Here is a 16,281-nt window from a genome sequence, read left to right as displayed (position 1 = left end):
TTTAAGCCAATAGGTCTTTATTAGCTGACTGGAGGCAACTCCCTGAGCCTTTCTCAGGGTGAGCTTTTAAGCACAAAAATGACACCCCAAGTTAACACACCTCAATTAGGAATAAAAATCAGCCAGAAGCAGAAGTAATGGAGCCAAAAGCAAGGTGAGTATTTATAGACTATCCCATCTAAACGGACTTTGATGGATTACATTTTTGTTCTCGTTTTGGTGGGTGGGACTGCCAGTGTGCTGGGTTCCAAGGCTTAAATGGCACTTCTATCATGGTACCAGTTGTGCTTACGGTCTGGGGCCTGTTACAACAGTGGGGAACTATAATAATCCAATGCATGTACTTCATTCCTTTGACCAGCAGGTTGGTTTAGGATCTGGGATGAGGTAGACATGGCTGGGACCCCACTCTATGACAGCCACAGTCTAGAAGAAACAGCTTAATAAATGCTTATACTTCCAACTAGGTTCACAAAACCCAACACTGGATGGCAGGAATTTATGTATCTATCTACATATAGGTAGATGAGTTAAAGCCAAATGTGCAGGTTTGCCCCAAATAGAGTTTTCTCACTACAGTCTGTTAAAATAGTCTTATTGTAGTTTCACTTTCTTCAGTATTGATCATCCATGGTCAACCACACTCTAAAAACATCAAATGGAAAATGATAATTTTACATCTTTAAACTGCACACTGTTGTTGAGTAGTGGAATGGGACAAAACATAGTGTCACCATGAAGCATCAAGTGAGCCATTCTTATTCAGCAAATGCATACTGTAAATGATACCATTAGTCAATTGGTAGCCATCTCAGATAGCATCAATATTAGAGCACTTCAGTGCTTGTGTTCAAGTAAGCTTTAATAATAATTTGCCACTATTACACCTGTGAGGAAGAAGCCATTTTACTTCCATCATTATAAATGCATACTGAAGAGACAGTCACCAAGACTGCTCCACAAGAGAAAACCAATCAGGTTTATTAACACATGCAGTACAAACTGTACAGGAGAACCCCAACAGAAGAGAACTGGAAACAGCAGCTTAGAACTCAGATCTACAAACATCTTCAACAGAAAACAGTAGGATTTTACAGATACAAGATAGACAGCAGGTTTGGCTTTTGGCTTTCACAAATGGGAATTATGAAGAATGAATTTGCAGAAATAAACTAATGAAGCAAGATTTATCAACTCCTCTGGTGCCACGTCTGACGTGGTAAGAGATCTCATCAGCAACTACCTTCTGTATTTCTTTGTGGGTATGGGGCGAGATACCTTTATAATTTTAGGTCCCGTGTTTAGGCAAATTGGGCAGAACTCAAGACTTTTTCTAACTCTGCTTCTGCTTAACTCTTTAGCTCAAAAATGTTATGTCAAAGAGGAATGTTTCCATCATACCACACAAAAACACTGAAGAATGACAGAGGGGCAAGAGATGAGAATTCCTACTATTTCTGCATCAATTATAGACCGTAGCTATAAAAGCTTTCCGCACATTGGCAAGAAACGCAGAAAAATTGTTGGTCTTCCTGACCTTCTCCTGAAATTCGGCGAGGCACTCGAGATGAGGTGAACAGTCGGACACTAGAGGAAAAACAAGATAATTTAAATGAAGGGTTTTGTGTGTGCTTGTGCAGAAGTGTTCCCACTTAAGCGCTCGGCTGGGTCAATGACATTATACTTTACTGAAATGCTCTGAGCATGAACGAATATACTTGAATTTCACAGTTATCCTCTAGCCTTTTCCTTTGCTTAATCCTTAAATATTCAAATTGTTAAGTACTATAGTCCCACTTTAAATCTGAACAGATTATCCAAAGCACTGGGAGATGAGTGACAGAGTGCTATTTCCATCATCTTTCCTATGTACATTTTGCTTTAATTATAAAAGTCACTTTCTGTGCAAAACTTCAGTTGACACTTAGTTTATTGCCACAATATGAAAAAAGGCAAAACTTTCAATGCTAATTCTTTTTGAGACAGGGTCTCACTATGTAGGTCTAGCTGGCTTGGGATGTAGACCAGACTAGTTTAAACCCACAGAGATCCATCTGCTTTTGCCTCTTACATGCTGGGATGGAAGGCAAGAAGCACCACTCCTGGCCTCAGTGCCCGTTCTTAATAATTTATGATTTTGAAACAAAGTATCCAAGATTTTACAAGTGCAAGATTTTTCAGTGGAAAACGTGGGTACTATGCCCAGACTGGAACTTACAAAGTCCACTAATTATATGGGCCAAAAGTCACAAGCTACAGTGGTCCTCGTGACAGTTGCACATGGTGGCAACTGAACAAATCTGCCATGAAGAGGTGTCAAAAGAATGATCCAGCTCTTTCTAGCATCAATAACCTCCTTTGTTCAGGAGGAAGAGCTAGACTGTAACAGCTTTCTGGCTCTGGCAGAGATTGCTTGGACAGGACCAAACAGAGAAATAGCAGAGTACCTGGTTTAAAATGTATTCTGTATTATTTTAATAGAATATCAAACACTATAAGTGTCTAAGTTTTCTTTCCTGTTGCTATGATACTCTGACAAAAGCAACTAAAGAGAGAAAAGCCTTATTCTGGTTTGCAGTTCAAAAGTCCATCCAGCATAGTGGGGAAGTCAAGGCAGGAAAAGCGTGATCAGGACATGAAATGCAATGCACGCATGCTTCTGACTGGCTCCCCCTCGACTTACACAGTCCAGGATCCCAGCCCAGAAACAGTATCACTAACTGAAAGGTCTTCCTGCCTCGATTAACACAGTCAAGATAATTACTCACAGCGTTCAGGTGACTTTCGATGTTGTCAAGGTGACAATTAACACTAAACCATTACAAACAGGGGCTTACCAATAATACACAATTTATAAAAAACTGAAAAACTAGGTAAGAGGTTTTGGGGTTTGCTTTTTAATGTCTAGTACTCAGCTGACTGAAACATAATTACTAAAGAGAAGATCCTCAAATAGTTTGTAGATGGTGATTCTCAAAATCTGAATAGGAAGACAGTAAATTACCAGGGCCTTAGAGAGCCAATCAGCATCCAGAGCATCTACCTGCCAGCTATAAACGCTTTAAAATGATATCACAGGTGTAATGATTCGAGAATCATTTTATGAACTCTAACAAATTAGTTTATTTTTATAATGGATTAGCAGAATTAAAGAGGCACTAACATACTTCTACTAGCTAGTGTTCACATTGCTAGCAATCACATACATTCCCTATAAATTAAAGGCTCTCTGACCTGAATGTGTGGGACATTTCAGGATGAAAAGCTTAAAACATATTTGGAGGAAAGTAAATTACCACATTTTGAGTATTTTACACAAAGTGACAATGACTAAACTATTCATATTACCATTCACAGTTTAGCTTTAAGTTCTCTGCAAGGGTAATCAAAGTTGCATATAAAATACAATGAACTTTAGTTTCAGAGTTTCCAGGCCCCATGATGCTGTCATCCTAAACACATCTACACGGTAAAACTACACTCACACCCTTTAGAGGCAGTGCCTCAAGAAGCAATACTAAAAAGGAAACAGTTTGTGCAAACACTACTTTCCTGATTTTATGAGTCAAATGACAGCTGAGGGCATTGATCTTAAACATAAGAGAAAGGGATACATACCTTCATATTCCCTAGCTTCATTTAGGCTCAGGGAAAACATATATGGGCTCTCAGGATTCTTAGGGTCAATACTAATGAATATAAACTGCAATTTATCACCTGAAGAAAGAAATTATAAACCATTTAATATGAAAATACTTAGAAGCTAAAGCCTCAGTGGAGATCTTTCACACAAACACATATACTCACTCACATACACACACACAAACACACTCACACGCCCCCCCAGTCCTGTCTTTGGTAAGTATATGCCTGGCTGTGTATCCATTTAGCCAGTACCTCCAAACACAGAAGTTACAAATCAGTGCAAATGACATTTAAAATAGACAACAAAGGGAGAACGATGACCCCGACATCAACATTAAACTTTTTCTTCAAAAGATATTACCAAGAAAATGAAGACATCTCATAAAACGAGATAAATTATTTATAAATCAAATATTAAGGCTTGAAAGTGTAAAATATACTTTTAAAACTACAACTGGAAAACACAAAAGCGGGGATTTAAGCAAGTCACTGCATGCTGATGTTCAAAAAAAGTAATATTCCCAGTAAGCAGAAGTGGAAACAAATCAGTGTCACCTCCCCCCAAAAGATGACCAGTTAAATACAACATCGTACACACAGACACTACACACATATGTACATATATGCACACATACAAACACTGCCCAGAAATAAAAAGGAATGAACCTCTCATACATAGCTACAGTGTGGGCAAACCTTGAAAGTATGTGAAGATGCAAAAGAACAAATATTACACGATTCCACTATATAAAATAGCTAGAACAGATAAGATAAACTCACAAAAACAAAAAAATAAATTCAAGGCTATTGAGAGCTTAAAGGAAAAAAAAAGCACGATGGTGAATTTTTACAGAATTTCTGTTTGGGGTGATAGTAAAATATAGAAATCCACAGTGGTTAATGATGGTCACACAACACTATATAATGTCATAAATTATACACTTTAAAATGGTTTAAAACAGCTTAGTTTTATGTTGTATGTATTTTATTACAATAAACCCATATGTTAAATGATTTCATTTTATATTTTCCTAGTTACTTTATTTTCCAAAAAAACCTTGAAATGCTTCCAAAGAAATAAAAGTGTAAATTAAACAAACAGAAATAAATAAATGAATGAATGAATGCCAGGTAGAAATTCAAAATTCAAGTTGGCAGTCATAAATTCTCACACATTTTAGTTTCTTCTACAGCATAAAAATTTAAGCAGTCATATTTAAAATTCTTATTAAAAAAAATCTTCAGAAACCTAGGAAAGACTTTTCTTGCATCCAAGTTCAAAGTGAAGTAACTGTCAGTACACCACACTTCTGTTAGTCTGGGAAGGGTGTGCAGGCCAAGGGAAGATTGGTAATAGACTCAGTTAAGCAAAAAGAAGGGTTTACTTTGGGGCTTTCTCTTCCCCTAAATACCGAAGGGCAGGGAGCACTCACTCCTCTCACTCACCAGGCGGCAAAGAGTACCTTTGTGGGTTGGTGGTTCTCAATCTGTCAGTTCTGCAGCAGACACGAGCCTGTCCTCCTTCTAGCTATTTCAGTGGCTCAACTGATCTGCTTAAGCAACTCTCACCAGTCAGGAAAACACTGTGTTTGGCAGTTTATGATAAAGGATGCTACTTGGTTCCACACACACATTGTGTCCTTCCTACCATCGTAAATACGTAACATTAACAAATCACAGCTAACAGGGGAGGGGTTGCTGAGAGGTGGCTCAGCAGAGAAGGGAACTTGCCACTAAGCCTGATGACCTCCCCAGTACACACACAATGGAAGAAACATCCACACTGTTCTCTCTCTCACACATACACAATAAATGATTTTAAAATGCAATAAATATAAAAATTTATATGGTAAGTATGTACATGCAGGGAAAATAAGCATAGGATTCATTACTAACTGTTTCAGGTACCCACTGAATGTCTTCAAACAAGTACATACACTAAGTCTTCTCAGTGGCTCACCAAGCCTGACGGTGATCTTGGGAAGCCCCAAAGCACTATCCCTAACAACCAATTAACATACATATATATATAATAACGATACAAACATTCACATGCTTTTTAACCCAGTAATCCTCCCCTGAGAAAGGATCCTCCCAAGTCCAGTAATTCTAATGCTAAAAAGCAGATATAATCCAGTTGTTCTTTAGCAATCCAATTGATAAAAGATGGAGTAAATCATACTACATTAATAGAATGAGTAATTACACCAGCACTCATGAATCACCATTCTTAAGGCAACTAGAGATGATACAAATGCTAGTGAAAACCAAAAACAGAAAGCATTTGCATTTTTTTTTTCCAACCACATCAAACTACTTTCATTGGAATACTGGACAAAGCAACAACACTCATATTTACATGATTAAGAGGACAGGGCTTTAGCCTATTTTCTAAAAACCCAGTAAACTTAAGTTGAAAATACCTTAGATTCTTCTCTTATCTGGATACCAACTTTCTAGCCTTCTAACTTTCTAACATGCCAGTTAGAGCAACAAACGTACCATGAATTTTTCTGATTTCTAGTCCAAGGCGATCTCTGTATAAGTCTGCTGATTTCTGCAGCCGTTTCAATCTCTCTTCATTAGCTTTGTTAGCAGTGGAAATGGCTACGATTTAAAAACAGTGTTGAATATTTGGGTAATTCTCAGTTTAAGGCCTATTAATTAATTTTAGCAAACTTGAGAAGTACTAAAAATGTATGCCAGGCATATCAATCTGTTTATATCTATTTGATTTCTAACTCTAACAAATAACAAAAGGGGTTTCTGTTCAAGATGAAAAAAAATCTTGAGATACAGAAAATCAAGCCAGGGATCTGTATAACTAGCCAAGAAATAGATTTCATATTCTTCTTATTATTATATTAATTATTATTACTGTTTGCTGGCTAGACAAATATATACTAATTGTGTCATAGGAAAAACACTTTAGCCCTTGAGGCATAACTGCTTCCCATGAGAAATCAGCCTTATTTCATGCTGGTTTACAATTGTTTTAAAGCTAACAAATAATCCTAACTAACACAGCAGATGAGAAGCTAAGTTCACAAGTCAGATACGAACTCTGTAAGTTCTAACCAAAAAAACTGCTATTTTCAAGAGATCTGAAGAGGTTATTAGTTTGTGGGCAGAAGTCTTTCTAAATAAAGCATTCATTTGAATGAAAGTTTTTATAGAAGGCCTTTGTAGCTTGAGAGGTTTCTAAAGTAGACAAAGATTAAAAGTCGCTTTTTATCTTCTGATCACACACACACTTGTGTTCTTTTACTCCCTACTACCTTGTCTCATCCCACTTCTTTCTCCTCCTGAAACCCTGCTTCTTCCCAACAGGGTCTGTCCCATCTCCCACTCCACAACTCCTTGAGTTTAACTAGTTTCCTGCAGGAGCAAGGGTGTGCACTTACTTGTTGGGACATAGGCAACTTAGTATCAGCAGCTACACCACTGATGATAGGAACACCTGTCCCTCCCCTCCCCAAGCCAACACTGTCAATAGTCTTTGAGGAGTGGGTATCGTGGGCCTTCCTTCCTATCTTGTGCCGAAAGGCTCAAATTTGTGCAGGAAGCCCCAGCTGCTGAAAGTTCATGAGCACATTCACCATGTCACTTCCAAAAGACACTGTCTCACAGCACTCCTCCCCAAGCGCTGGCTCTTAAATCACTCTTCTGTGGTGTTCCCTGAGCCTTGGCAGGAGGGTGTGAGATAGGCATCCCTTTTAAAGGTGAGCACTCTCACCAGCTGTGCGTCTATGCCAACTGTCTGGCAGAGATTTTATGGTCAATGTCTTTTAAGTCCTTCAAAGGATTCTTACACAGTTATGGCATTGTGATGCATGCCTGTGATCCCAGCACTCAGGAAGCAGAAGCAAGAAAACTCCAAGTTTAGAGGCATCCATAGTTACAAGCCTGAGACCAGCCCACGCTACATGAGACTACTAAAAGACTTTGTTCAAGTTCAGTTACAACCAGAGTAATAATGGGTCTGATTGTAACTGAAATTAGACAATTTTCTTTTTTCTTTTCAAGACAGGGTTTCTCTGTGGAATAGCTGTCCTGGCACTCATTTTGTAGACCAAGCCGTCCTCAAACTCAAGAGATTTGCCTGCCTCTGCCTCCCAAGTGCTGGGATTAAAGGTGTATGCCAACACACCCAGCTCTAGACAAAACTTTGTAAGCAAAATAATAACCACAAAAAAGCAAGCAAGCCCACTTGGCTGACTTACGTGATACCTAGCAGAGATGCTGGTGAAGTGTTATCTACTTTAGCCATAAAATAGAGCCAGCAAGATGCACAAAACTATGAACTATCATGCCTTTGAAATTCAGTAGACTATTTTAAACAAAACCAGAAACTTACTTTCCTTTTTCTTGGAATATTCTTCCTTGAGATCCTGGATGTTGGCTGTCAGCACTTCCAATTCTTGATTTTTGTCTTTTACTTCAGTAATCACCTTTAACAGGTTATCTTTCTTTTCTTGAATGAGCTTATTCTGCCTACAAAGTTCTGCAAGAAACACACAGCATTAAATGCATATGCCTTACTATCTGACATGTCAACGTCCCTAAGATTAGTAAAATTGTTTTTGTGCTTTGTTTTGAAGACAGGCTGTAAGCCCAGGCTGGCCTCAAACTCACAATTCTTTGGCCTCTATGACTGATAAACATATGCTAATGACTTCAAAAATCATAAACGTAAGAGAGAATCTGCTTCATTAATCGTCTCTAAAATAAAAACTGCTTTTAAATTTAAAAAACAAAAAACAAATAAATAAACAAACAAAAAAAACCAAGTTAATTCACACAACAGGAACTCAGAAGTTCATGATCCCTACAGTTCCAAGTAAGTAAAGCCCACCACGGAAGACAGTCCAACTCTACAAGACAGCTTTTCACAGTGCTCTAAAGAGAGCTATTTCTGATGCTTCATAGGCTTTTCTGGGATGCATTAAAGACAGAAAAAAAAATGGTGATAAGACTGGCAAATCTTACAAAGTTAGCATAATTCTGAAACTAAAACACAGTAGACATTACCATATCTCCACCCACTAATTTTATTGAAAAATATGGTGACAGGATCAGTGAGATGACTCAGTAGGTAAAGGTGCTTGCTGCAAACGCTGATGACTTGAGTTCAAGCCCACATGGTAGAAAAGGAACCAATTCCTAAAACTGTCCTTTGACCTCTGATATGTACCATGGTATATAAACATGTGTAGGTAGGGAGGGGAAGAAACGTGATGTGAGAAAAGTTGGGTTGGGAGATGAATATGACCAAAACAGATATTATACAAAACTCTCAAAGAAATAAAAAAAAAGAAATTCCAGGCGCCTCAAAAGATGGTTTAGGGGTTAAGAGCTCCCTATGCTCTTGCAGAGGACCCAGGTTCAATTCCCAGCACCTACATGGAGGCTACCAACCATTTGTAACTCTATTTCCAGGGGATCTAATGACCTCTGGATATACATATTACACATAGATACATGCAGCAAATATACTCATACACATAAAACAAACAAAAAAATCTCTAAAAATTCCACTAAAAGCAAATATGGTTAGATAGAATGTAGATAAAAGACTGGGAAATTTTATTATAAATCAGCACTAGGGGAACATTATATAAAATTAGTACTCACTCTTCATACTGAACTTTATGGTAGTGGGGCTAGACCCAAGCCTTCACATATGTGAACCACACCATCAAACTACACCTCCCAGCACTTTAAAATTTTTTATCCTGTCACGAGGATCTTTCTGAGTTGCTCACATTGGCCTTGAACTTTTGATGTTCCTGTCACAGCCTTCCAAGTAGTATACGCCTCTGTGCCAGCTGCTACCATTTCTTAAACTAGATGCAAGGGTGTCCTGTCTTTTTAAAATGACAGATACAAAGTACCATCTATAACGAGGCAATCCCCATCAAGAATGCAGGCTGTAGGGAAAACATAAATTTGCCTGAAACGCACAGCTGAGTTCGATTCTGGGGACACTGTGTTCTTCTAAATTCTACTAAGGTGTCATTACTTCCCAGAGTCTAGACATTACTGCAGACCCAGAGGAAGCAGGGAGGAACACCCGACAGTCTAACAAGAATAAAGAGCACAGCCTCCGGACAACACACGGGCGAGAAGAGCGAGGCAACAAGAACTGCCCTGTAAGTTACAGTGCTCCCACTTGACCCCAGCGAAGCACTGAGGAACCGACATATGCAGAAAGCTCAGGCTACAGGACTGGGAGGGAACGCCCCAAGCGTCAGGCCAGCCTGGGTTATAAACAAAGGGATGCCTATCTCAGTCAACCAAAACAACAAAACAAGGCCTCTCACAGAAAAGATAAGAACACCTATGCGTCTTAGAGTTGTGAGGACTGAGTCAAAATGTACAAGCAGCCTGGACTGTGGAATTAAGGATTAGTTATTAGATAATCTGCAACTCACTGAATCAATCTCAGAGTCTATACCCACATGGCATGCATACCATTCTTATAAGTAGTACAATATGTTTTAACTATTGTTTCCCTGTCTTCATCTCCATTACACTATAAGATTATAACTTATGTATTGTTTCCTTAATCAAGGGCAATCAAATATTCATTGAACTTAGGTAAACTGTTATTTCTGTTCAACTATTGTGTGTGTGTGTGTGTATGCATACGCATGTGTGTGCCTTCTATGTGTTTTGCAAGGGTATTAAAACATGGTGCCTCTATAACCAAATGTCACTGTGTAAGTTCGACCCATGACTCCAGGTCTGTGGCTTATGTGTGAGAATTCAACAAAAGATACAGACCCAGTATTGTAATATGTGGAGAGCTCTAGAAATGAGAGGAAAAAAAAATGGTGGCAAAACAAGACCCCAAATTCCTGAGAAACTCCAGGTTCCTTGGCTAGGATTTCCAGTGTGAAAACAAACTTATTTTTAAAAAGGCTTGCCTTTACACATAAATATATACTATTTAATTAAAAAGAAACAGGACACATTATAACATGATGATACTGATAGAGCATTTAAAAAATACTGAAAAATATTCATAGTTCTAGAAGGTATAAGGACATTCAACTTTCAGCTGGTGAAAGTAGCAGCATTTTGATGAATGTCTGTATGCGTATGTGTGAATGTGTGAAGATCACTACACTGGCTTACTTAATATTTCAGGATAAAGACATCCAATTTAAAAACTGAGTTTTTCACATACGATTTTTATATTCCAGACACATCTCCAGCATTCTTTCTTCTTCCTTTAATTTCAGAGACAGCTTTTCTGAAAGACAAATAACAAGAGAAACGTTCAGTCCCGCCGAAATAACAGTAGAAGGTAAACAAGAAGAGCAAAATCTGCAAGTGAGGAGTTAAGGGCAGTACCTGAAAGGGCCCTAAGGGAGTCCCTGAAGGCATCTCTCAGCCCCAGCACCTGACTCCGATTGTCACTCAGGCGGTTTCTGAACTTATCCCCAAACTCATTTATGCTTTTATCAAAGGCTGCCAGTTCATCTTCGATCATTGTCTAAGACGCTGCAAAACAGAGCACAGACACTATCTTTTAATTGTTATTAACACCAAATAAGCCACATGTTCTAATCCAGTATGTGTCCGAAGTTTGCCTTTGCTACAGAATGGTTAATATGGGCAGACTTTAAAATTCCAGCACTTGGAAGCTGGGAGCAGGGGAGTCTGAGGCAAAGGCAATACTCAGCCAGTCATGACCAGCCTGAAATACAAGAGACCTTTCGTAAATAAATTAAAACAGGGCGTGGCGGTGCACGCCTTTAGTCCCAGCACAGGGAAGAGAAAGGAAGGTATCTGTGAGTTCAAGGAATGCCTGGTCAACATAGCGCCAGGCCAGAAACTAATAAAAAAAATGAAATAACCCATCAACAGTCCGGTAGTTGGCAACAGGATAATTCAAGCCACTTGGGCTTCACCCTGGCGCAAGTGCATCAGTCAATAGCATGCAGGGAGGTGGGCGCGGGAAAGCAGGATGTTTTCAAAAATATGTTGTATGCAACTTCCAAATCGTGTTTTAACGGGACCCAGGTGTCGGTCAGCTTCTCCTTCTAAGGACCTGCGCGAAGGCAGGGAGACGGACCCGGCAGCCTGCTCCGTCCGCTCTTCCCGCGGCGGGCGGGGAGGGGGCGGGGAGGGAGCACGGGCCGGAACCCGAACCCCGCGGCTAACAGCGGAGGCCCGCGTTCCAGGCGCCGGCTTCCCTCGGCGAGCGCGCGCCACCGGCAGCCCCACAGCCCTTCCAAAGGCTCCCCGACCTCGGCGTCCAGGAACGCCGCCGCCGTCTTCACCAGACCCCGTGCGTCCGGCAGGAACCGGCCACAGCGCTCCTCAGTCCGCCGCTCCGCAGCCGCGCCGACTTTCGATTTCAAACTCTGGGCCGCCGACTACCCGCCAGTCAGCTCGTCTTCTGATTGGCTAACATTGCAGGCTCTCCGTGCAAGGATTGGTTGATATCTGCCTGCGGAATTCTCGCGGACAAGTGTGCAGCGGGGCATTCTGGGATTGGTAGTTCTTTGCTGAGACAGAGTCGGACTGGGTCTGTAGTGAGGTAGCGAGAAAGACTTGCCCCAGAATGAAGAAAAATGTAAAAGTTGAAATTTAACTGCATTTGTTAATGAATTATATACCCGTCTTCCTCGTAGTCGTTTTATTTTGTAAATGACAGAAAATGCTCCTGAACTGACTTCAGTTATGACTGATTTAGGCAGAAACATCGTGAAAGTGACCAGACTACCCAAACTTACTATTTGAATCTCCCAAGCGCCGCTAACCTTGATTTATCTCGAGTATTTTACTTATTTGATTTCTGTGTTGTTCCGTGTTTACAGAAAAGAACATCAGATCCCCTGAAACAGTTGTGAGCTATTGGCAATCAAGTTCAAGTCCTCTCCCTGAGCAGCAGGCGCTCTTGAACCAACAAAGTGTTCCTGGGTCTTGCAGAACTTCAAACAGAAGAGTACCAAAGTAACCCTTGTCCCTGAAGATCGACAGGAAAGAGACACCAAGCTATTTTAAAACACAAAATTTAAAAATTAATAATAATAAAATATTTTAAACTAAGACTTGTTGGAAGCAAACAAGCAGTGTGCAAGCAAACACAGATGAAACAGACACTACTTGCATTCTTCTTTGTAAACCTTAGAAAAAATAGGCAACTGTGAATATGCCCTCTAAAGAAAGGGAAATAGAGATGGTCAGCAATGAAAGATCAATTTATTGTTATTTTCAACTTTAATTTTAAAAATATTTCTGAAAATAACCCTCTGCGTGTAGACCAAAGGTCTTCACCACACTTCTGTTTCCTTTGATTGCCTTTAAGCATCCAAACACCAACGCTAAGATTATGCTACCAGATTTTGGCCATCTTTTATCCCCAAGAACTAAAAATCAAGACGTACAAAATCAGGGCAATTTATTGTCATCATTATCGTCATCACAGTTCCTCAGGGTGACCTCGAACCTGTAATCCTCATGCCTCAGCCTCCAGAGTAGCCCAAGCTTCTTTCTGGTCTTGATCTCTGTTCTCCGGTTGCCAGCTTCCTGGGTGCTTGAGATTTGTGTGTGGACACCATTACACCTAGCCACAACCACTGACTCCTTTTTAACTGAGGTATGAGAAAAAAATTGCTATCATTTGTCAATTTCTTTAATATTTGAAACACTGACAAGAGGAAAATATTGCCATCCCCCACCTTGCTGCTCCTAACAGAGAATAGCTTCCCGAGTCTACTAAAGGAGAAAGCAGAGCCTTCTGTCACCACCCACGAACAGTCATCGTCTTTATCACAATATTTATATGCCATTCATTTCAGTCCAAGCAGGATTTATTGTGACTCTATTAAGGTGTGTGTTGAACTGAGCACTGCCTTCTCTGGAATATATATGGTCCGTGACCCAGCTTGGGTTTCTTCAGGGTGAGAAGGAAAAAGATATTACATCTTCCAGTCTGGTGGTGTTCCTAATGAGCAGTTTGAAGGAGCCTTTCTCAGTAAATGAGTCAGGTTCTCCAGAGGAACAGAGCCACCAGAGAGAAATACAACCATGAAAGCAGACTTATTACCAGGCATCATGTCACATGCCTGTAATCTAGCACAATTTCACTAGACTCATCTTCTGTGTTAAAAAGTAAATAAAACGATGGATTTTCTGAGCCCTCTAGCATGGCAATTTGATGAAGTCATTAAGCATTCTCTCTTACAAAGGAAATATTGAAAGTTCTAAAAATAACGTTATTTCAGACCCTGGAAATTGATTGAAAGTCTCACAGCAAACTTTATTCTTGGAAGGGAGTTGGTCCTTCCTAAAAAACTTTATGCCACATGAAATCAGCTAGATTCAAAGGAATATGTAGCATGTGGTCCTGTTTATAGGATATTATCAGAAAATGAAGATCCACATGGAGGACAGTTGGGTGGTTGTGAGGGACCAGCAATGGCAGCTACTGACTGTCAAAGGACACACAGGAGCCTTCTAGGTAACAGAAATGCTCTAAAACTGGGTTAAGTGATTGATTACAACTCTGTAAATTTACTACACACCATGAATTGTGTGTGTAAAACAATTACACTCGTGAGTTACTCGACAAAGTTGGAAAACTTAAAAAAATAAAATAAAATAAAAAAGGATGAAAACTATCAGAGCATCAGAGTGGGAAAAGACAGGACCTTTTCTCAATACTCAGAAAAATGCTCAATACAAAAAGACAAATACTCAGATTTTGGAAATTGTGGTAAAATACATACAGCATTTTATTTACAACCTTAACCCTTTTTAAGCATAGCACTGATACTGCATTAACACTATTCTGCCTCCACTCCCATTATCCACACTTACAACTGTTTTCACCTGCAAAACTCAAACTTGGTGTCCACTGAACAATAAATGCTATTCTCCCTCCCCTGCATGCTGGCAGCCTCTCTTCTACTTTCTCTCTCTGAGAAGTTGGTTGCTAGACAGGCATGATGGTTTGCACCTGTTCCCAGTACTGGGGAGACTGAGGCAGGAGAATTGCTGTGAGTTCAAGGCCAGGATTTGATCCCGTGCCCTGGAGGAGGGGGAAGAGAAGGGTTGTCTTAACTGACAGTGTAATTCAGAGGTAGAGTGCCTCACATGTGTGAACAACAACAGCAACAACAAAACTATCATCATTCTGGATGAAAGTTTTTAATTTGTCTTGTCAATGTAAAATGTGGCCATCTGAAGCCAGGCATGGTGGTTCTTGTCTCTAACCCCAGTGTGCAGGAGGTTGTGGAGAGAGGGCTGTCTTGAGTTTCAGGCCAGCATGGTTTACACAGTGAGTTCCAGGCCAGTCTGAGTTATATTGTGAGATTGGGTCTCCAAAGAAAGGAAAGGAGGGAGGGGAAAGAAGAAACCTGGTGTTTACTTTTACAGCTTTTAAATGCAGTGTACTAGTTAATTAATGCAAACATTTTAGCATGATAGCGTTATCTCCACTATATTATGAAATGCCTTTTCCATATGCGTGCTGCATTTGCATTTATAATTATTTACATATGAAGTCCCAGACACGAGATACTTCTTCCACAAAGCTTCCTAATCTCCATGTCACAGAAGGAAAGTTACATGTGCCCTTGCTCTGATCCATTTCCTCCTTCCGTCCATGCCTAAGGGCACAGCATTGTTATTTATGCGAATAGATCACATCCTCTACTAACTGAGATTCTTATTGTATGATCTGCTTCTGTCCTACCCAGGGCAGGTAAAAATTATACCCTCCTATCAGTGCTTCCCAAAACTAAGGTTCATCACCCAATAATACCACCATTGTCTGGGAGTTCCGTAGACACATAAACTTGCAGGCTCTGCTGGATTCCGATTCCAAGACTCTGCAAACAGGTTCCTGGGATCTTCATGCCCTCCAGCTGAGCAGGAATGCAAACTAAACATTGTGTTGCACAGAGTAATTTCCCCCTCAGCCATCTGCATCATGAATTCAGCTATGTAACAGCTTAGCTCCACCAGGAAGAAAATGAGTAGCAGTATTCCCTGGGCAGCTCTGTTGGTGTCTCCTGTGATCCAAACATCAGCTTACAGATGTGTAGGTCATGATCATTTCTAGAGAAGAGTTTGCAATGAGATGAATGGAAGGGGTACCTGAAAGCTGTGGCGAGATAATTTATAGTAGTGTCGTTATGGAATGCCAGGATTCCTGGGATGCTAGCCAGAATGGAGGTAATTATTTTCTAAAAGTCACTAGAGCCTAGACTCTAGAGTCTGAAATAAATCCACTTATACTGCAAGGTGACACTGGAGAGTTCTCAAGTATGATTTATTTTTGAAAAGGCAGATAAGTTTATTAGAAAGGATAATGGCCACGAAGACATTAAAGGTCTATTTTCATTTGCTGCCAATGTATGAGCAGTACTAGCTAAAGTCAAACGTGTCTAAATGGCGCTGAATTGCAGCAAGCACTATAACTCAGAGACAAATAGCTTATTTTAGGACAAGAATGTATCTTGTGGCTTTAAAATATTTGCTGTAACAAAACATACTGAAAAAGTTCTGCCCCATGGCCTCTATGTTGCATTATAAAACAAGTAGGGTTTACTTAAAACCCAGAGAAAGTTTAAATAAACCAGAATGAGAACATTCTGGAGAGAGCTGTAAGTACAT

At 40.0% G+C, this 16,281-nt stretch overlaps 1 protein-coding gene across 1 annotated transcript; it reads right to left on the bottom strand.

The window, feature by feature from the left end:
• Spc25 (SPC25 component of NDC80 kinetochore complex) lies at positions 1-12,043 on the bottom strand. Its single transcript, XM_021635578.2, has 7 exons — positions 11,904-12,043; positions 11,005-11,154; positions 10,838-10,903; positions 8,003-8,149; positions 6,148-6,252; positions 3,619-3,717; positions 1-1,587 (listed from the first exon to the last, which is right to left on the bottom strand). Exons 2-7 carry the CDS (start codon positions 11,141-11,143, stop codon positions 1,463-1,465), a joined length of 681 nt encoding a protein of 226 aa, XP_021491253.1. The 5' UTR covers positions 11,144-11,154; positions 11,904-12,043; the 3' UTR covers positions 1-1,462.
• Positions 12,044-16,281: the final 4,238 nt, after the last annotated feature.

The sequence above is a fragment of the Meriones unguiculatus genome, chromosome 8 (assembly GCF_030254825.1).
Source record: "Meriones unguiculatus strain TT.TT164.6M chromosome 8, Bangor_MerUng_6.1, whole genome shotgun sequence".
Taxonomy (NCBI): Eukaryota; Metazoa; Chordata; class Mammalia; order Rodentia; family Muridae; genus Meriones; species Meriones unguiculatus.
Note: the sequence above shows the minus strand (reverse complement) of the source record. Positions and strands in the feature narration are given on the sequence as shown.